Source organism: Globicephala melas, chromosome 21 (genome assembly GCF_963455315.2).
Source record: "Globicephala melas chromosome 21, mGloMel1.2, whole genome shotgun sequence".
Taxonomy (NCBI): Eukaryota; Metazoa; Chordata; class Mammalia; order Artiodactyla; family Delphinidae; genus Globicephala; species Globicephala melas.
In genome coordinates this window covers 10,320,874-10,343,046 of record NC_083334.1, presented here as the reverse complement: position 1 = coordinate 10,343,046, position 22,173 = coordinate 10,320,874, and the positions used below count along the sequence as shown (strand labels likewise).

The 22,173-nt window shown below is 49.1% G+C and overlaps 1 protein-coding gene across 4 annotated transcripts in view; it reads left to right on the top strand.

Moving 5' to 3' along the window:
* MYOM2 (myomesin 2) overlaps window positions 1–22,173 on the top strand; it is a 94,252-nt gene that overhangs the window by 32,424 nt on the left and 39,655 nt on the right. For 3 of the 4 annotated variants that reach the window (XM_060291635.1, XM_060291634.1, XM_030830234.2), the window contains 7 exons: window positions 325–489; window positions 3,786–3,947; window positions 6,171–6,312; window positions 7,438–7,637; window positions 8,614–8,667; window positions 18,005–18,132; window positions 21,521–21,704. In XM_060291635.1, the coding sequence (XP_060147618.1) occupies window positions 325–489; window positions 3,786–3,947; window positions 6,171–6,312; window positions 7,438–7,637; window positions 8,614–8,667; window positions 18,005–18,132; window positions 21,521–21,704 (1,035 nt within the window). Of the gene's footprint in view, window positions 1–286; window positions 490–3,785; window positions 3,948–6,170; window positions 6,313–7,437; window positions 7,638–8,613; window positions 8,668–18,004; window positions 18,133–21,520; window positions 21,705–22,173 lie in introns of all 4 variants that reach the window. The other variant, XM_060291636.1, reaches the window with a different exon arrangement.

The following is a 22,173-nucleotide window of genomic DNA, read 5'->3' as shown; positions in this document are numbered from 1 at the left end:
GGGGACACCGTGTCCCAGCTAGCAGGTGTGGGACGCCGTGTCCTCATGAAGAGCTGAGAGAAAGGGCTGTGGTCTCGTCCTCTCCTTACAAGGGCACTGACCCATCCCGGGTCACCTCCCACCTCCACGACCTCATCCAGCCTAATCACCCGAAGGCGACCCCCAATATCTTCACACCGGGGGGCGGGGCTTCGAGCTGAGAACGGGAGGGACACAGGCGCTCGGGCCACAGCGCAGCCCGTGAGGATGCGAGCGCAGGCGGTGGTGAGGGGCCTGCTTTGCCCAGCCGGCCCGCCGTGTGACCGCGCCGTCTGCCCCGTGCAGTGCCCCTGCCCTCCGTGATCCCGCACATGCACTTCGACGTCCAGTTTCTGGAGAAATTCGGTGTCACCTTCCGGAGGGAAGGCGAGACGCTGGCTCTCAAGTGCACGCTGCTGGTGACGCCGGACCTGAAGCGGGTGCAGCCGCGGGCCGAGTGGTACCGGGACGGTGAGTGTCGCGGCCTCTTGCACGCTCTGCGCCCACACCCGCCGTGCTTGGGCTCGGACCCCGACCTCACTGGGGTGATGGTGACCTGGCGCTTTCTCCACCTCCGTGACAGCTGCGGGCAGCAGAGCAGGCGAGCCTGGGGCAGCTTGGACCTGCGCTGACCTTGAACTTCCCTGGGAATGGGTTTAGCAGGGAGGCCTGGAGGTAGATGAGTCATGGGGGGTTGTTATACCTCCATAAAGAGGGTCTCCGTGAGATTAGGAGGAATGAGCGGGGTGTCTGTGTCTTTATGTTTTTCCTCTGCTGAAGCAGGAGCTACCATTTATTAGAGCTTGTTGCGTCCCGACTCTATTCTGAGTGTGATAACTCACTTGATTTTCATCAGGTCTTTGGGAGGGAAGTGTTGTCAACCCCCTCATAAGTGGGCAGCTGAGACAAGGAACTTCCTCGCCCTACCCCCGACCTCCGGGAAGTGGCAGGGCTGGGACCACCCCCATTCCCGGGGCCCTGCTCCACTGCTTCCGCCAGCCAGCATGGGCTGCCCTGTGCGGCTGTGTGGTGTGTGTGTGTGTGTGTGATGTGTGTGTGTGTGTGTGTGTGTGGTGTGTGTGTGTCTCTGTGTGTGTGGTGTGTGTGGTGTGTGTGTGTGTGGTGTGTGTGTGTGTGTGTGATGTGTGTGTGTGTGTGGTGGTGGTGTGTGGTGTGTGTGTAGTGTGTGTGACGTGTGTGTATGTGGTGTATGTGGTGTGTGTATGTGGCGTGTGTGACGTGTGTGTGTGTGTAGTGTGTGTGACGTGTGTGTGTGGTGTGTGTGTGTAGTGTGTGTGGTGTGTGTATGTGTGGTGTGTGTGTGGTGTGTGTGTATGTGTGGTGTGTGTGTAGTGTGTGTGACGTGTGTGTGTGTGTGGTGTGTGTGTGTATGTGGCGTGTGTGTGTATAGTGTGTGTGTGGTGTGTGTGTGTATGTGTGGTGTGTGTGTGGTGTGTGTGTATGTGTGGTGTGTGTGTAGTGTGTGTGACGTGTGTGTGTGTGTAGTGTGTGTGACGTGTGTGTGTGGTGTGTGTGTGTAGTGTGTGTGGTGTGTGTATGTGGTGTGTGTGTGTGGTGTGTGTGTGTATGTGGCGTGTGTGTGTGTAGTGTGTGTGGTGTGTGTGTGGTGTGTGTGTGTATGTGTGGTGTGTGTGTGGTGTGTGTGTATGTGTGGTGTGTGTGTAGTGTGTGTGACGTGTGTGTGTGTGTAGTGTGTGTGACGTGTGTGTGTGGTGTGTGTGTGTAGTGTGTGTGGTGTGTGTATGTGGTGTGTGTGTGTGGTGTGTGTGTGTGTGTGTGTGTAGTGTGTGTGACGTGTGTGTGTGTGGTGTGTGTGTGTATGTGGCGTGTGTGTGTGTAGTGTGTGTGGTGTGTGTGTGGTGTGTGTGTGTATGTGTGGTGTGTGTGTGGTGTGTGTGTATGTGTGGTGTGTGTGTAGTGTGTGTGACGTGTGTGTGTGTGTAGTGTGTGTGACGTGTGTGTGTGGTGTGTGTGTGTAGTGTGTGTGGTGTGTGTATGTGGTGTGTGTGTGTGGTGTGTGTGTGTGTGTGTAGTGTGTGTGACGTGTGTGTGTGGTGTGTGTATGTGTGGTGTGTGTGTGTGTGTGTATGTGCCGTGTGTGTGTATGTGTGGTGTGTGTGGTGTGTGTGTATGTGTGGTGTGTGTGTGTGTAGTGTGTGTGACGTGTGTGTGTGGTGTGTGTATGTGGTGTGTGTATGTGTGGTGTGTGGTGCGTGTGTGTGTGGTGTGTGTGTGTGGCGTGTGTGTGTGTGGTGTGTGTAGTGTGTGTGGCGTGTGTGTGTGTATGTGTGGTGTGTGTGTAGTGTGTGTGATGTGTGTGTGTGTGGCGTGTGTGTGTGTGTAGTATGTGTGGCGTGTGTGTGTGGTGTCTGTGGATGTGGTGTGTGTATGTGGGGTGTGTGTATGTGGCGTGTGTGTGTGTGTGACGTGTGTGTGACGTGTGTGTGTGTGGCGTGTGTGGGTAGACTGTGGAAGGAAGCTTCATCTCGGGCTGCTGCTTCTAAGGGAGGTCGCTCCCTATGGATTCAGTCACAGAACATCCTGCCTGTGTTTATTCAGGGCCTAACCCAATGCAGAATAGCACAGAGTCACACGCCATTCCTGCCATGAGGTGTTTATAATCCAGTTGGGGAAAATACACAAAATGGTAAAGCAGAGCCTCTGTGAAGTGTAAGGAGTGTCCCAGAACAGGCTGTGATATTTTGCCAAACGCATGGCACTGGCCCCGCGCACTGTTCAAGTTAGCCAAGAAAGCAGGTTTGCGGTGATGATGGAGAGCTTTATGGAAAGAAAAAATAGGCCGTTGACAGATGAGAAGGGCTCTGAGCTGGCGGAGGGGGAGGGGGACCCCTGGGCCCAAGCGCAGAGGAGAGGAACAGGTACGCGTCCCAGGTGCAGAGGAGATGCCTGTGACCTTGCAACCCCCGGGAGTCCGCTGCTGGGATCCGAGGGCACTGGGCTTGTGCTCTTAGGTTGGAATAGGATAGTTGTGTCTGATCTTCATGGTCCGGGAGGGAGAGAGGAAGGGAGAGAACCTCTTTGTGGTGGCAAAGGAGATTAATTTCCCCTTTGCAATTCTACTTTAAGAGTTAAGTTATAAGATTCTAAGTTACTCTTTCTGGAAATGAAATGGGTTCGAGGAGCGTTCTCCTAACATTCCCAGAGGATGTTGGCATGGATCTTAGAAGGTGTTCCCGTGACTAGGAAGTGCCCGGGATTCTGGGGACCCGCAGTTTCATAGTCTTGGCCAATTCGAATGGAACAGGCAGGTTCAAGGCTGCACCTGACAGGCTGTCCTCTCTGCACTTTCCAGTTACGGATGTTGGCAAATCAGTAGGTGAACAATAATTTCTCATGATTTTATTTTGTGTCTCCTTGATATCCAGTGTTGAGTATTTTTCGTCACTTCCCTTGTTTCTTCTCCCGAAATTTGCCTCTTTGGTTTCGTCGCCTTCTGACTGGTTTGTTGGCACTGTATTATTAATTTCTAAGGAACGCTGGTGGGGGACTTCCTGGTGTCAGCGTCTGGGTGAAGTGCGTTTCGAAGCCGCAGCAGGGCCCCTTGCAGACGAGTCCCGCCTTTCACACTCCGCGTGCTGACCTCTGTCCTGTCCCGCGTGTCCCGGTCCCCCCAGCCCCACGTGTGTGTTTGTGCTCCGGGTCAGACTGGCGGGCACTTCTGTCCTCCGCGTGTGCCCCGGGTCCCTGCGTGTCCCTGAAGCCCATCTCCCTTGATCGTCTTCCAGACGTGCTGCTGAAGGAGTCCAAGTGGATAAAGATGTTCTTTGGGGACGGCCAGGCCTTGCTGTCCTTCAGTCACCTCAACAAGGACGACGAGGGTCTCTACACCCTGAGGATCGTGTCCAGGGGAGGGGTCAGCGACCACAGCGCCTACCTGTTTGTCCGAGGTGCGCAGGCTACGGGTGGGGTGGGACGGGGCCCAGACGGAGCCCAAGGCTGCTCCCCAGAGATGGCCTGACCGCCGGGAGGTGTTTCCTGGGCGCGTCCCGATTACATCCGCGACATAAGCAGGTGTCACTGGGGATGGAGCAGAGGCGGAGCTTTGTGTCCCTGTCGCTGATAAATTGCTGGAATTCGTAGGATGACTCCTTGGAGTGAACAGCCCCGAACTGCTGATTCTGGAGGAAATCCACGCGGGGAGTGGGGTCCGGAGTGGAAGGGCCCGTTCCCGGGCCGCCTGGGCCTCCCTCCCCTCTCCCCCTGCTTAGGCCTTGTGACAGGGCCAGGGCCGTGGCAGGAAGGACTGACACTGTCATGACCACTGACTTCAGTCACATGTGTGTTTAAGACAGTAACCACGGGGGCCACACCTCCGGGGCGCTTACACCAGGAGACACGCGTGTTGTCATGTTTCATCCTCCCAGCAGCCCATGAGAGCCTGCCCATCCCACTCATGGAAAGGAAAACAAAGCTCGTGATATCCCAGGCACAGTGGTTGATGTTATACATATACGTGTATTTATCTTTATGTATATGTATAACATAGATATTTGTGTATTATCTATAAATGCCTATCATATATAGGCTTGTGGGTGTACATATTCATACGTGTGTCGATGTATACGTCACATATACACACTCTTATGTAAGGGATGTATAAAATGGATAAAATTATATATAATATTATATATATGTATATGTGTACACATACATACAGGTGTATATATGTGTACACACACACATACATATTCACATATGTATATATAATCTAAAGTTCTCACAGCAGTTTTGGAAGAAAATACTCTCTCTTTCTCCAGGGAAGGTGTAGCGTGCAGAGGCCTGGGCACTTCTCTGGGAAGCAGGAGCTCGCCCCCTGCGAAGCCCCGGCCCTGTGTGCGGGGCAGTGAGTGCCCCCCAGCCGAGCCCTCACCCTGCACCGGCCTGGCTCGTGCAGCGGCCTCGGGCATAGAGGCCCCTCCTGGCTGAGGCCTGGCCGGCCCCTCCCCGGGACACCAGTCTCTTCTGGGTGGCCGGCGGCTGCTTTCCTGACCGGGACGCCCCTCTTCCTCTCCCCGCGGCCCTGGCCACTCTGCCCTCCATTCCCTACCCCTGCCTTACCTGCCCTGTTCTCCGTGTCTCCTGCACCTGTATGCCCACCTCGGGCTCCAGGTTATATGTGCCTGGAATGACACCGTCAGTATATTATTTTTTCCAAACCATTTCCGTTAGATCCCTGGGGTTTTAGACACGTCCACAAAGTGTTACCATTTTTATTTGGTTGGCGTTAAAATGTGCCTTCCATTCTCCGTGCGTGCCTTCTAGCAAGGTGTTTTGCCCCATGAAAGCACAGTAAAAGCAGTAGCTGACATTGCCTTGCTTGTGCAGCCAGCAGGAGGAAAATAATGCACGTATGGGGAGTTTAAGTGTTCTGACAACTTTCTGAGGACTTTGAATATGAGAGACAATATTTGACTTGGTGTGAAGAAATCCTTAGCTTTTAATATGCTGAGGAGAGGGGAACAAGGAAGTGTACAGTGCTTACACTGCTAAGAAGGTCCAGCTGCCCTAGGTCCTGAAGAAATGCACATTTTACATGGGGAAATTAAATGTGCAGTGTATTCACTTTCTAAATGGCTCTGTTGGCCTTCAGGGCCGCCGTAATTAACAGTTGAAAACAGACGTAATTGCACTGTGACCATAATTGGCGGTGGAAGGGATGCATGGGTACGGACCCAAAGTGTGCTCACGACTTGCAGGAAAAAAAATCTAAGTCCTCAGACCTTCGGAGGACTCTGAAACACACAAGTGTCTAAGGTACTGTCTCTCAGGTGTTCAAATGGCCCCATTGTTATTATCATTACATCGGTCGGTTTTGGACGACATGACATTATGTGATGACATGCCATCAGCAGAAGGTGAACTTCAACTTGGATTCGTTTACAGAAAATCACAGACTGAGTGTGTCCTAGAGGACAGAGTGTTTCGAGTTTAAAGACTCATCAGTACATGTATGTCTCTTGTCACCAGTCCATCAAGGGCGTGAGGACTAGGCGGGGGAGGAGAGCAAGCAGATAGCTCACTGAGTTTGAAGAAGTTGTCAGCTGGCCTCAGCTGTCCCCCCCGCACCCAGGACCCTGATCACGTGACTCCCCTCTCCTCTCCCACCCCAGACGCTGACCCCCTGGTCACGGGGGCCCCTGGCGCGCCCATGGACCTGCAGTGCCACGATGTAAACCGGGATTATGTCATCGTAACTTGGAAGCCACCCAACACGACCAAGGAGAGCCCGGTCATCGGCTATTTTGTTGATCGGTGAGTGTCCACTGATTCCTCTGGGGATGGAAACGTTCCTCAAAAGAGTATTACCCAGGACGAGGTGTGTAGGTATTTCTCTGATCTCAAGTTTGTGACGCCGTTCTTGATGGGATATAGATAACTTCACTATGTGGTTATTAGTCATTCCTGGCTGGGTAATTGGAAATATCACCTGCCAGGCGGGGCCTCGTGTACCCACACGCGGTTCCGTGTGTGCTGGCTGAGGCTCAGTTTGCGTAACTGGTACAAGTATCAAATCCCACCCTGCCTCTCCAGGCTTGCTCTGAGCCCAGCCTGCAGGCTCCGCTGAGGGTCCAGCCTGGGGCTAGGATGGGGCTCCGGCCGGCAGGTCTGTGCTCAGCCCTGTTCCCCCCTCCGAGGACGAGGGCCTGGGCATGGTGACGTCGGGCTGAGGATGCCAGCAGGAATTTGACATGCAGTTTCTGTATTGACATTTCTCAACCTGGGAAAAATGGAGGTCAATCTTTTCTACATTTTCAGATTTCTGGTCAGGACTTAATATTTCCTAAAGACTTCCAAATTCCTCATGACAAGCGTTCTAGAAAGAAACATGTTAACGTGATTGGAGTAGACGGTGAGCCAGCCTCGCAGCGAGGACTCACTTTGTGTCCCGGTGGAGAAAGATGCGTCTTTGGGACACCGGGTGAAGGACCGTTGATTTCCTGGTTCTAGGCAGCAGACGTGCCAGGGAGCTTAGGGCACCCAGAGATTTTGTGGTGTAAATTGAAAGAGAACTGTCAGGGATAGATCTGAAATAACCCTTGGAGGAGATTTTGACTAAATGTTTTTGAAGGGGGGAATTGAGCTTCAGCTGTAAGTTAGAAAGACTCAGGGACGATATGTGTATATACCACATTTCCTAGACAGCTCTGTCTTTTAAAGTTTATTTATACTACTATTTGTGTAAATCAGTATTTCGACAGCATTCATTTTACCAGTGAGAGATGTTCTCCTGTTATAACTGTGTATATATAACTGTGTGTATATATATATATATATAATTATATATATATAATATATGCGCGTAATGTATGTATACAGCTCTCTATACTTACTAGACTGATATAGTTGTTATTCTCTACTCTTATTTTTTATTTGAAGATGTGAAGTGGGAACTGACAGTTGGGTTCAGTGCAATGACCGCCCCGTGAAGATCTGTAAATACCCCGTAACCGGACTTTTTGAAGGAAGGTCCTACATCTTCCGCGTGCGGGCTGTCAACAATGCAGGGATCAGCCGGCCTTCCAGAGTCTCTGAGGCTGTGGCTGCCCTCGACCCCCTTGACCTCAAACCGTTACAAGGTAGGGCGCGCAGACTTCAAGTTCCAGCAGTTCTGTGTGATTTGTTCTTTCTCTTTTCCCCCCATCTTGTATCTGAGCCTCGAGAACATCTTCAGAGCTGAGCACAGCACAGCTGTGCCTCATGGGCTCCGATGGCCGTCAAGGTCACGTTAGGGGTGGGGATGCCAGGCTGACATTTACACCTTGAAACGAAGGTGCTTCATCTTCCTAAGGCTCTTCACTGAAATCCAGTTAAATTGGTTCAGAATTAGACTTTTCTTAGTCCACTGATGTTGTAATTTCAACACATGATGAGGCTCAGAAGGCGGTGAAGCCAAGCCCCTCCCTTTCTGAATTTTAATTTCACATGACCCAGATTCCTTAACGGGATTGGGCCCTTAATTATGGTTTTAAGTGGGTCACTGCATTTTCCTTACCTGCGTGGCCTTCGGAGCACAGGCTCTGGACACGCAGGCTCAGCGGCCATGGCTCACGGGCCCAGCCGCTCTGCGGCATGTGGGATCTTCCCGGACCGGGGCACGAACCCGCGTCCCCCACATCGGCAGGCAGACTCTCAACCACTGCGCCACCAGGGAGGCCCCCTGCGTGGCCTTTTGAATCCAGTACAAAGAGCCAAGAAGCACTGGATCTCTGAGACCACTTCCAAAACATCAACTCTGAGGACCTCAGAGTAGTGCGAATGATGTCATCGTAATACAAAGGTGATTCTGGGGGCTTCCCTGGTGGTGCAGTGGCTGAGAGTCCACCTGCCGATGCAGGGGACACGGGTTCGTGCCCCGGTCCGGGAAGATCCCACATGCCGCGGAGCGGCTGGGCGCGTGAGCCATGGCCGCTGAGCCTGCGCGTCCGGAGCCTGTGCTCCGCAACGGGAGAGGCCACAGCAGTGAGAGGCCCGTGTATTGCAAAAAATAAAGGTGATTCTGGGAATCCAGCGCTTTCTGGACGTCAAATTCAGCACTGACCTTTCTCTCCGCAGCAGTCCACTGGGAGGGAGATAAAGAAATCGTAATCTATCAGGAGGACCTTGAAGGTAAGGAACTCGTTACCATTTCCTTTCAGCTGCTTATACCCTAGGGATTTAGGGTTGTAATTAGAGAGTGGTGGGTACACTCTTCACATGTAAAAATAAAAACTGTGGGTCAAGCTTAAGGTCTATGGAATTTAAAAAGTCAGCAGGGCAGAGGGCGGGAATGAAAGTGAGAGTGGAGGTCAGTGGAGTCCTGGCTTCATGGCTTCATGTGGGATCTCTCAGGCATCCTCGGGGACCTACAGAGGAGTAACCAGACCCAACCTGAGACTTAAGTCCTGGCCGAGGCTGGGGTCCTTTCTCCCAGACTCCACGACTGAACAGTATTTTATTTTATTATTTTTTTAAGCAAAAATTTTATTTCTAACATTTTGACTAAAAGGGACTAGTTTTCTATCAAATAATGTCCCTGTGGTTTGAAAGTTTGCATTTCCTTTTTTCTATTGGATTTTGTGCACACTTCTTCTTAATAGTCCTTAGATATCTGGGAAGATAAATTTACTGAGAAGGAGAATCTAGCATCATTAACCAGGAATCCAAAGATTTTAATTGGAATTGTAACTACAGTTCACAGAGGACAGTGAGTGAAAACTTAAAAATTAGTAAGTCAGAAAGAGAAAAACAAATATCGTATATTAACGCATATATGTGGAATCTGAAAAAACTGGTATAGAAGATCTTATTTACAAAGCAGAAATAGAGACACAGACATAGAGAACAAACGTATGGATACCAAGGGGGAAGGGGGGATGAATTGGGAAATTGGGACTAACATATATACACTATTGATATTATGTATTAAATAGATAACTAGTGAGAACCTACTGTATAGCACAGGGAAGTCTACTCGGTGCTCTGTGGTGACCTAAATGGGAAGGAAATCCAAAAAAGGGGGGATATATGTATACTTATAGCTGATTCACTTTGCTGTACAGTAGAAACTAACACAACATTGTAAAGCAACTGTACTCCAATAAAAAGTTAAAAAATAAAATAAAGTCTTAGTTAAAACCTCTGCTTCCAGAAAAACTCAGAAACTGGGAAAGATGCCCAACAAGTAAGTAACAAAAGAAAACAATTTAGGAAAGGTGGATGTTATGACCTCCTAAACAGCTCATGAAAACACAGACGTTTGAGTGAGTAAAAAATGGCCCAGTTATATTAGAAGAGATGTTTGCTGCAGGAGACCAGCCTGTATAAAATACGTATTTTGGGGGGAATTTTTGAATTTTATTTTATTTATTTTTTTATACAGCAGGTTCTTATTAGTTATCCATGTTATACATATTAGTGTATATATGTCAATCCCAATCTCCCAATTCATCATACCAACCCCCCACCACTTTCCCCCCTTGGTGTCCATACGTTTGTTCTCTACATCTGTGTCTCAATTTCTGCCCTGCAAAACCGGTTCATCTGTACCATTTTTCTAGGTTCAACATATATGCATTAATATACGATACTTGTTTTTCCCTCCTAGCAATGGCTTCTTTTTTTTTTTAACATCTTTATTGGAGTATAATTGCTTTGCATTGTTGTGTTAGTATCTGCTTTATAACAAAGTGACTCAACTATACCTGTACATATATCCCCATATCCCCTCCCTCTTGCGTCTCCCTCCCACCCTCCTTATCCCACCCCTCTAGGTGGTCACAAAGCACCCAGCTGATCTCCCTGTGCTATGCGGCTGCTTCCCACTAGCTATCTATTTTACATTTGGTAGTGTATATATATGTCAATGCCACTCTCTCACTTCTTCCCAGCTTACCCTTCCCCTTTCCTGTGTCCTCGAGTCCATTCTCTACGTCTGCGTCTTTATTCCTGTCCTGCCCTAGATTCTTCAGAACCATGTTTTTTTCCTTTAGATTCCATATATATGTGTTAGCATATGGTATTTGTCTTTCTCTTTCTGACTTACTTCACTCTGTATGACAGACTTTAGGTCCATCCACCTCACTACAAATAACTCAATTTTTTTCTTTTTATGGCTGAGTAATATTCCATTGTATATATGTGCCACATCTTCTTTATCCATTCATCTGTCGATGGACACTTAGGTTGCATCCATGTCCTGGCTATTGTAAACAGTCCTGCAGTGAACATTGTGGTACATGACTCTTTTTGAATTATGGTTTTCTCAGGGTAGATGCCCAGTAATGGGATTACAGGGTCATATGGTGGTTCTGTTTTTAGTTTTTTAAGGAACCTCCATACTGTTCTCCATAGTGTCTGTATCAATTTACATTCCCACCAACAGTGCAAGAGGATTGCCTTTTCTCCACACCCTCTCCAGCATTTATTGTTTGTAGATTTTTTTTTTTTTTTTTTCTGTATGTGGGCCTCTCACTGCTGTGGCCTCTCCTGTTGTGGAGCACAGGCTCCAGACGCGCAGGCCCAGCGGCCATGGCTCACGGGCCCAGCCACTCCACGGCACGTGGGATCCTCCCGGACCAGGGCACGAACCCGCATCCCCTGCATTGGCAGGCGGACTCCCAACCACTGCGCCACCAGGGAAGCCCTGTTTGTAGATTTTTTGATGATGGCCATTCTGACCAGTGTGAGGTGATACCTCACTGAAGTTTTGATTTGCATTTCTCTAACGATTAGTGATGTTGAGCATCCTTTCGTGTGTTTGTTGGCAATCTGTATATCTTCTTTGGAGAAATGTCTATTTAGGTCTTCTGCCCATTTTTGGATTGAGTTGTTTGTTCTTCTGATATTGAGCTGCATGAGCTGCTTGTATATTTTGGAAATTAATCCTTTGTCAGTTGCTTCGTTTGCAAATATTTTCTCCCATTCTGAGGGTTGTCTTTTTGTCTTGTTTATGGTTTCCTTTGTGGTGCAAAAGCTTTTAAGTTTCATTAGCTCCCATTTGTTTATTTTTGTTTTTATATCCACTTCTCTAGGAGGTGGGTCAAAAAGGATCTTGCTGTGATTTATGTCATAGAGTGTTCTGCCTATGTTTTCCGCTAAAAGTTTTATAGTGTCTGGACTTACATTTAGGTCTTTAATCCATTTTGAGTTTATTTTTGTGTATGGTGTTAGGAAGTGTTCTAATTTCATTCTTTTACATGAGGCTGTCCAGTTTTCCCAGCACCACTTATTGAAGAGGCTGTCTTTTCTCCATTGTGTATTTCTTGCCTCCTTTATCAAAGATAAGGAGACCGTATGTGCGTGGGTTTATCTCTGGGCTTTCTATCCTGTTCCACTGATGTATATTTCTGTTTTTGTGCCAGTACCATACTGTCTTGATTACTGTAGCTTTGTAGTATAGTCTGAAGTCAGGGAGCCTGATTCCTCCAGCTCCATTTTTCGTTCTCAAGATTGCTTTGGCTATTCGGTCTCTTTTGTGTTTCCATACAAATTGTGAAATTTTTTTTCTAGTTCTGTGAAAAATGCCAGGGGTAGTTTGATAAGGATTGCACTGAGTCTGTAGATTGCTTTGGGTAGTATAGTCATTTTCACAATGTTGATTCTTCCAATCCAAGAACATGGTATATCTCTCCATCTGTTTGTATCATCTTTAATTTCTTTCATCAGTGTCATCTAGTTTTCTGCATACAGGTCTTTTGTCTCCTTAGGTAGGTTTATTCCTAGGTATTTTATCCTTTTTGTTGCAATGGTAAATGGGAGCGTTTCCTTAATTTCTCTTTCAGATTTTTCATCATTAGTGTATAGGAATGCAAGAGAAATCAATGTTTTTGATTTTGATTTTGATTCCATGTCCCCTGCATTGGCAGGCAGATTCTCAACCACTGCACCACCAGGGAAGCCCCCCTTGTATGTTATTTGTTGCTCTTCCCTTCCTGCTTTTAATATTTTTTCTTTGTATTTAATTTTTGATAGCTTGATTAATATGTGTCTTGGCGTGTTTCTCCTTGGATTTATCCTGTATGGGACTCTCTGCGCTTCCTGGACTTGACTGACTATTTCCTTTCCCATGTTAGGGAAGTTTTCAACTATAATCTCTTCAAATATTTTCTCAGACCCTTTCTTTTTCTCTTCTTCTGGGACCTCTATAATTCGAATATTGGTGTGTTTAATGTTGTCCCAGAGGTCTCTGAGACTGTCCTCATTTCTTTTCATTCCTTTTTCTTTATTCTGCTCTGTGGTAGTTATTTCCACTATTTTATCTTCCAGGCCACTTATCCATTCTTCTGCGTCAGTTATTCTGCTATTGATTCCTTCTAGAGAATTTTTAATTTCATTTATTGTGTTGTTCATCATCGTTTGTTTGCTCTTTAGTTCTTCTAGGTCCTTGTTAAACATTTCTTGTATTTTCTCCATTCTATTTCCAAGATTTTGTATCATCTTTACTATCATTATTCTGAATTCTTTTTCAGGTAGTTTGCCTATTTCCTCTTCATTTGTTTGGTCTGGTGGGTTTGTACCTTGCTCCTTCATCTGCTGTGTGTTTCTCTGTCTTCTCATTTTGTTTAACTTACTGTGTTTGGGGTCTCCTTTTTGCAGGCTGCAGGTTCGTAGTTCCTGTCGTTTTTGGTGTCTGTCCCCAGTGGGTGAGGTTGGTTCAGTGGCTTGTGTAGGCTTCCTGGTGGAGGGGACTGGTGCCTGTGTTCTGGTGGATGAGGCTGGATCTTGTCTTTCTGGTGGACAGGGCCCCGTCCAGTGGTGTGTTTTGGGGTGTCTTTGAAGTTAGTATGATTTTAGGCAGCCTCTCCACTAATGAGTGGGGTTGCGTTCCTGTCTTACTAGTTGTTTGGCATGGGGCATCCAGCACTGGAGTTTGCTGGCCATTGGGTGGAGCTGGGTCTTAGTGTTGAGACAGAGATGTCTGGGAGAGCTGTCGCCGATTGCTATTACTTGGGGCCAGGAGGTCTCTGCTGGTCCAATGACCTAAACTCAGCTCTCCCACCTCAGAGGTTCAGGCCTGACACCAGGCCAGAGCACCAAGACCCTGTAGGAAAGAGAGAAAGAGAGAAAGAAAGGAAGAAAGAAGAAAGGAAGGAAGGAAGGAAAGGAGGGAGGGAGGGAGGGAAGAAAAGAAACAAAACGAAATAAAGTTATTAAAATTTTAAAAAATTATTAAAATTAAAAAAATAATTAAAAAAAGAAAGAAGACAGCAACTAAACCAAAAAACAAATCCACCAATGATAACGAACTTGAAAAACTATACTAAAAAAAGACACACATAGACACACACAGACACACAGACACACACACACAGACACACACACACACACAAACGGACAGATATAACCCTAGGACAAATGGTAAAAGCAAAGCTATACAGACAAAATCACACAAAGAAGCATACACATACACACTCACAAAAAGAGAAAAAAAGGAAAAAAATGTATATATAAATCAAAAAAAAGGAAGAGAGCAACCAAATCAATAAACAAATCTACCAATGATAATAAGCTCTAAATAGTAAACTAAGATAAGCATAAAACCAGAAACAAATTAGGTGCAAAAAGCAAACCCCAAGTCTACAGTTGCTCCCAAAGTCCACCTTCTCAGTTTGGGATGATTCGTTGTCTATTCAGGTATTCCGCAGATGCAGGTACATCAGGTTGATGGTGGAGCTTTAATCCGCTGCTCCTGAGGCTGCTGGGAGAGATTTCCCTTTCTCTTCTTTGTTCTCACAGCTCCCAGGGCTCAGCTTTGGATTTGGCCCCGCCTCTGCGTGTAGGTCGCCTGAGGGCGTCTGTGCTTCGCTCAGACAGGACGGGGTTAAAGGAGCAGCTGATTCGGGGGCTCTGGGTCACTCAGGCCGCGGGGAGGGAGGGACACGGAGTGCGGGGCGAGCCTGCGGCGGCAGAGGCCGGCGTGACGTTGCACCAGCCTGAGGCGCGCCGTGCATTCTCCCGGGGAAGTTGTCCCTGGATCGCGGGACCCTGGCAGTGGCGGGCTGCACAAGCTCCCGGAAGCGGGGTGTGGACAGTGACCTGTGCTCGCACACACGCTTCTTGGTGGCGGCAGCAGCAGCCTTAGCGTCTCATGCCCGTCTCTGGGATCCGCGCTGATAGCCGCGGCTCGCGCCCGTCTCTGGAGCTCCTTTAAGCGGTGCTCTGAATCCCCTCTCCTCGCGCACCAGGAAACAAAGAGGGAAGAAAAAGTCTCTTGCCTCTTAGGCAGGTCCAGACTTTCCCCCGGACTCCCTCCCAGCTAGCCATGGCGCACTAGCCCCCTTCAGAATGTGTTCACGCCGCCATCCCCAGTCCTCTCCCTGCGCTCCGACCGAAGCCCAAGCCTCAGCTCCCAGCCCCACCCGCCCCGGCGGGTGAGCAGACAAGCCTCTCGGGCTGGTGAGTGCCGGTCGGCACCGATCCTCTATGCGGGAATCTCCCCGCTTTGCCCTCCGCACCCCTGTTGCTGTGCACTCCTCCGCGGCTCCAAAGCTCCCCCGCTCCGCCACCCGCAGTCTCTGCCCGCCAGGGGGCTCCTAGTGTGTGGAAACCTTTCCTCCTTCACAGGTCCCTCCCACTGGTGCAGGTCCCGTCCCTATTCTTTTGTCTCTGTTTATTCTTTTTTTTTTGCCCTACCCAGGTACGTGGGGAGTTTCTTGCCTTTTGGGAGGTCTGAGGTCTTCTGCCAACGTTCAGTAGGTGTTCTGTAGGAGTTGTTCCACGTGTAGATGTATTTCTGATGTATCTGTGGGGAGGAAGGTGATCTCCGGGTCTTACTCTTCCGCCATCTTGAAGGTCCCTCTTTTGATCTTTTCTAATCATTTTACTCTTGGTTGGTGTCTTCCTACAAACATTTAAATTAATATCCATGCTCTCCTTTTAATATCATCCAAATCTTCCTATCTCTCTTGAGTTGCTCGATGGAAAAATAGGCACCTCATTCTTGGAAAGGCCCGAATAGGCTCTCGCAGATATAATGAGATGGTTTTTGTTCTACTATTATATATCCAAGCATTTACCGCACTGTTTTGGATAAGCTCATTTGTAGCTAACGCATTGAATTCATCCTTTGCTCTGAATGCCGCAAACTCATTTACAGTTGTTCATTCTCTTGAATTCTGTCCTCTTGGGCGTTCTAACAATTCCGAACAAACTTTACGTTTCACTGACTTAGAGGCGAGTCTCTGGGGCAGGTTCTGGAGGCTGTGGTCAATAGAACGAAAAGCTGGGTTTGGGATTCGAAGGCCTAGGCTTGGACCCCTGCAGAGCCGCCCACTAGCTGTGTGATCTTGGGAAAGCACTGTGTTTTCCTGAGCTCGTTTCTGAGCTGTGTTTCCATCTCATATGTCCACCTTCATCCGGTGTTGACGTGGCTCGTTAGAACAGGGCTCCAGACCCGGAGGCTCCAGACGCGGAGCCTCCAGACCCGGAGGCTCGTGACCCGGAGGCAGAGGCAAGCGCAGGACCCGCCCCCAGCAGTGCTGTGGTCAGCACACCCCGGAAGGCACATGGCCGTGGCCACTCTTTTTGTTTTGCCTCCATTTGCTGTTTCTCTCTCTGAGGACCCTCTCAGCGGTAGGAGTGTCGGTAACAGACATCAGTTTACTTCCTTGGTCCTCCCCTTGGCTCCCGGGGCCAGTTTGCATGTCCTCTTGTTCTGTCCGGGGCTGGGGTCATCTGCAGATCTCCAAGGCTCATTAGTGCATGGCCCCGGGTGGGGCGGAGAGTCCGCATAACCCAAGCCTCCTCCCGGATCGGGGAGTCCCTGCTGACAAAAGCCGGATTCTTCCTTCTTGTCTTGGCCTCAGATAAAGTGCTCCTTATTCCATTTTCCTCTGGGTCTCGAAGTTAGGTGCCAGGTCTAAACACAGCGAGGCATTCAGATCTGAACGTGCAGGAAAGGCGACGCTGCACTGGTGTGTTCCCACGCTTACGCTGCTTTATCATGTGCGTCATTTCCCCTCTGCCCCCTTGGTTTGCTCCTGTGTCATCTGGTACCTCTGAGGTGCACCGCCACTCAGTTTGGAAGCTTGTCTGCTCCACCCAAGGGTGGGTGATCTGTGTCTTCTCTCTTTAGGGCCTCTCCCTGGGTCTCTTTAGGTGTGGACACGGCAGGTGGATGCAGAGAAGGCGTGTAGGGTGTGCCGGGGCCCTGCTCTGCCCGGCACACTTGGCACCTGTCTGGACATTCTCTCGCTCCTTGTTTGAAACCCAACCCATTTGCCAGATGCTCCCGGGTAAGCCCACGGCTGTGCCTCTGCGCCCCTGTTGCCTGTCAAATGTGATGAGCGCGGTAACAGGACTCTAATGAAATGAAACCCAGGCTTGTTTGGGCCGTTTCCACGCGGCTGTTAAATTCCTCCCCGGCAGTGCAGTCCAGAGGGAACCATTGGATCTTCAGCAGGGCTCCCAGGTGTCCTGGGGACGTTTTGAACCATCTTAATCTTGTGCTAATCTAATTGGAAGCTCATAATATTTTGTATCGCAATGACTGGGACTGTGCGTCTGGAAAACCTCCACCCCTCATGAAAAGTTCTCACATCCAAACATAACACGCCTGACACCTAGCATTTTTTTTTTTTTTTTTTGCGGTACGCGGGCCTCTCACTGTTGTGGCCTCTCCCGCTGTGGAGCACAGGCTCCGGACGCGCAGGATCAGCGACCATGGCTTACGGGCCCAGCCGCTCCGCGGCATGTGGGATCTTCCCGGACCGGGGCACGAAACCGTGTCCCCTGCATTGGCAGGCGGACTCTCAACCACTGCGCCACCAGGGAAGCCCCACCTAGTATTTTATTAAAAAGAGACGTGTGTCAGAAGAGACTCAGTGGGCTTCTTTGATGCGACTGTCTGTTCTATTATAGTTACTTGCTAATTGGTATCACGCTGGAATTTTAAGTATATAGACATAGATGCAATGCTTGTGGATGTGGAACAGATCTACCCAGGAAGGGAAGCCATGTGCTTTGGAAGTCGCTATATTGTTTCCATGCTTTAAGGGCATAATGAGAGGAAAACAACCAGAGAGGGCCCTTAGAGAAAGTACGGCCCCCATCGTGGAAGGCTTCCCTGCTGCAGAACACCATTGCTGGTACCTTCTCTGCACAAATCCCCCATACAGTCAGAGCTGCATTTCTGGTTAAATGCCCTGTTTCTTCTGGGTAAATTCCTCTCCCACTTCCAGCTGAAATTCTGGATGAATTTTGGGTTAGATTCCTTTCTTACGAATTGGCTTATATTGGAAACAGAAGTAATTGGACGATCTTTACCAGTTCATTATACTTTGGCTTTGGAAAAACAGTCCTTGCAGCTTGCTTGCTTTCCCAGAATAGAAATGAAGCAAAAGCCGACACTGATGCGTGAGGCCTTTGATGCCTGGAAAGTAGCCGAGGGTCGTGCTCCCAAGATGGGCTGCGGCAAGCGGGCGGACCCGGCTCCTGTCAGCGCTCACGGTGTTGATTCCTCCTCCAGGTGATGTTCAGGTTCCAGGACCTCCCACCAACGTCCACGCCTCAGAAATCAGCAGGACATATGTCGTCCTCAGCTGGGACCCACCTGTCCCCCGTGGCAAGGAGCCGCTGATGTATTTCATTGAGAAGGTACACCCCGGGTGGGTTTCCTGAAGCAGCGGATCTCTGTAGGCTTTCCCATGGTGCTGTGTCGTGTGTTTTAAGGATGGGCAGCTCTCAGATCAGTTATTTAACGTGAAGCTGCAGACACTGGCTGAGCTGTGAATGCCTGAGGGGTTCTGTGAGGGGCGTGGCATCCGAGGAGCAGGTCCCGCTCAGGCTGTGCCGCCCTCCGCGGGGGCCCGTCAGGCTCCCGGCTCCCCGCTGTACACGAGGGCCTCGCACTGAGGCGGCCGCCAGCTTTCTTCCTGCTGGAACATTCTAGGCTCCCAAGTTCTGAGGATTCCGGATGTGGGCAGGGGGACAGCAGTCCCTGCTCTCAGTTTGCTCATAAGCCGAGTGGCCACTTGGTGGCGATCGTGTTGAGGAATTCACACTTCAGATGGCGAAGGGTTACACAGAATCATTGGTTTGCAGACTTCTTAGATCTGGACGCGTAGGAAGAAATAGTTTGTGTGTTGCAGACACACACACACACACACTGAATGTACATCACCAACTAAATTTCAAACACAGTATCCTTACTCCGTGCCATGTGTTCTCTCTCCTGCTTTGAGATCCAGTTGCACTAAAAATGCAGGTTGTGACACAGTCATTCAGATCGCTGGACTGTGATTGGGCTGTGGACCATTGTTGAAAAACCTGTATAACCATACGAATCTTGTAACTGTGGTTTTGTGATACTAAACTTATATTACAATGTACTAGGCAATCCAATACGTGTAATATACACATAAAGTCTGTAACTCTTAATGTGAGCATGTATGTCTCCTACAGTAGTAATGTGTAATACAACAAGGTGAAGGAAGGCAGAATGGAAATGAACGGTTTTCAGGCTCCTGACGGTATAATGACCCTCAGCTTTCTCTGCTTATCTGCAAGGCTTACCTGTGGGCAGAGTCAAGTGTTAACTTCTTGCTGCTGGGTGCTAGCTTGTTGTTTTGCATCATGAAAATCTAGTGGTCAGCCCTCCCAGGAGGAAAGGCGCTTTCTCAGGCCCTCTTCAGAGACATTTTCCTACTCACCTACCCAGTGCCGGAAAGACCAAGTTTCAGCAAACGCATTTAAAAATCTTTTAAAATTTTAAATTATTTTTTATTGAAACGTGGTTGATGTACAGTATTATGTTGGTCTCGGGTGTAGTATGTAGTGATTTGACATTTGCATACATTATGAGGTGGTCACCACAAGTTTAGTCACCATCTGTCCCCATACAAGGTAATTACGGTATTATTGACCATCTTTCTTCTGCTGTACATCATATCCCTCGACTTATTTACTACAGGACTGGGGGTCTGTACCTCTGACTCCCCTTCCCCTATTTAACCCCCCTCTAGCAAACCCACTTTTAAAAAGAGGCCTGCCTCGGGCTTCCCTGGTGGCGCAGTGGTTGAGAGTCCGCCTGCCGATGCAGGGGACGCGAGTTCGTGCCCCGGTCTGGGAAGATCCCACATGCCGCGGAGCGGCTGGGCCCGTGAGCCATGGCCGCTGGGCCTGCGCGTCTGGAGCCTGTGCTCCACAACGGGAGAGGCCACAGCAGTGAGAGACCCACGTACCGCAAAAAAAAAAAAAAAAAGAGGCCTGCCTCACCGAGGGCACCCTTGCATTCCCTACCCGCTGCCACGGGTGGTGAGCAGCAATACAGGGTGTGTGATCAGGGAGAGGAAGCTTCCAGGACAGCCTGAGGGGAGCCATGGTGTCCAGGGACTCCGGGAGGGAGGGGCAGCACGGAGCCCGGGAGGGAGCTAGACTGGGCTACTCCCCAGTGAGCTGGCCGGGCGAGGCACCCACCTCTCTCTGTTGCTCACGGAGGACGGTCCTGCCCCAAGCCATCCAAGGTGGTCTTTGGGGGCCTTGGTTCCTATCAGGCCTAAAAGGAACCACAGGGATGAGTCAGCGTCCTCTGTCTAGTCCTGTATTTCCACTTTATGTCGGGGCCAGGCACAAGATGCTAGGAACGGCGGCGCTCTGGTTGATAGCTTGGCATCTGAGCACAGTTTGAAGCACGCGTCTTCCCCCGAGTGAGCTCTGCTTGGAAAGCCCACGTGTGGCCACAGCCCAAGGCGCATGGCCTGTCCTGTCCACATTGGGCTCATGTGCTGAGAGTTTGGCTGCGGTGAAGGGAGTGGTGCCCTGTGGTTCTTGGGGTGCAGAACCCCAAGAACTTCCTCCAGCCCTGCTTGGAAGATGGGCACTAGCTTTTCTAGAAGCTTGGCTGTAAGACCCAAACAGTGTTTTCCCCACTCCCTCCCTGTCTTGCCTCCTTCAGCCCCAGGGTCCTTTTCTCCCATCGGCCCAGCTGAGTGTGCCCAGGGCTCCCCTGCTGCCCCTCCCCCTGCTCTCCAGATGGCGAACATACTCGGGCCCAAGGGGGCCTCTGACTGTGGACGCCTGTGTCAGTCCAAGAAAGCCACTTCACTTTTGCTGAAATGAGAGAAGACTTCTCTAAACAGGGATCTAATTTCTAGAAGCCTGGGTTGTTCGAAATGCTTTCCCAGTCCTTTCTGGCAGCCTTAGTGGGGTCAGTGTACACCCAACTTTTACTACCTCAGGATTCCTTTCACAAAGGGAGCTTATCTCTATAGGAAAAAACTAAATTAGACATGTAATCCCAGTTTTAAAAGTAATTGCCAATGATAAAACTTAAACACGTAGCGTAGAAAATTTGGAAAACACGTGTATGTTATATAGAACAAAATGAAAATCACCGATAATTTGATCACGCAAAATAGTCATTATTAACATGTGGGACATATTTAGTCTTTTTCTCCATCAGTTTTTATATCTTGATATATCATACGTACAACTGGCATCCTGTATTACATTTAACAAAATGATACAATTCCTCTCCTCTGAGTAAAGATCTTTATACAGTAATTTAAACGGCTACATTTAGTGTATATGTGTCATTTTGTATCATAATGTACCCACCCTACTGCTGGTCATTTGGGTGGCTGTCCCTTTGTTATTACTATAATAGCTGAGAAAGAGCAAAAGGTTTAAACTGGAATGCGAGCAGTTATGATGGAATTTTACACGTCTGCTCCTCAATTATCTCTAATTGTTTAGAGTTCATCCTGTCTTTACTAAAACTACGACCTATGTATTGATTCCCTGAAGATTTCCATAAGTTATTGGCTTTCACGTAAAAATGTTCTCTGGTAACCTTTCCAACTTTGGGTAGTTTCTCACCTCCTTCTCCAAATTGGCTTCCTTTTCCTAAAATTCAGAACAGAGGTATTGATGGCCCCGGAGGTGCCGTGGGCTGTGGGTCCCCCGCGGTGTAATTGAGGGCCAGAGCGGAGCATCCCACACGGGTCTGGGGAGCATGGCTCCATCGAGGCCCCTGTCTTTGCAGTCCGTGGTCGGGAGCGGAAGCTGGCAGCGGGTGAACGCACAGACGGCCGTGAGGTCCCCCCGATACGCTGTCTTCGATCTTGCCGAGGGGAAGCCATACGTGTTCCGAGTGTTGTCAGCAAATAAGCATGGCCTGAGCGACCCGTCGGAAATCACCGCCCCCATTCAGGCCCAGGACACCATCGGTGAGTTAGCGCGAGTGACCAAACTGTAGGATGGGCCCCGAACAACGTCACCCGTGTCGGACAACCAGCACCTGCGCTGATAAAGACGTTAGTGTCGCACGTGATTTAAAATTCAAATTGCCTTAAAATTCCGTTTTACAAGAGATGAAGATCTCTCTGCCTTGTTTTGGTCACATTTCTCCAAAGTTCCATCTTCTTTTTATGAAACCAATCAGTGGATTAGCAATATTTTTAGGCAATGGCCACTTAAAAAAAACCCAAAAAACCCAACCCTAAATGCATCGCGTTTCTTGCCCATATGGCTTGAAGTTCCCTCTCAGAAGATGTCAGATACAGATTAGAGAAATTCTGAATTGTGCGAGGGGAGAAATCCATGGTTTGATTCTGAGTCCCTTGCAGAGTCCCTTGAATCTGATAGAATTGTGTCCTATTTTTTTTTAAATGGCTATTTTTATATCCCCACATAGTT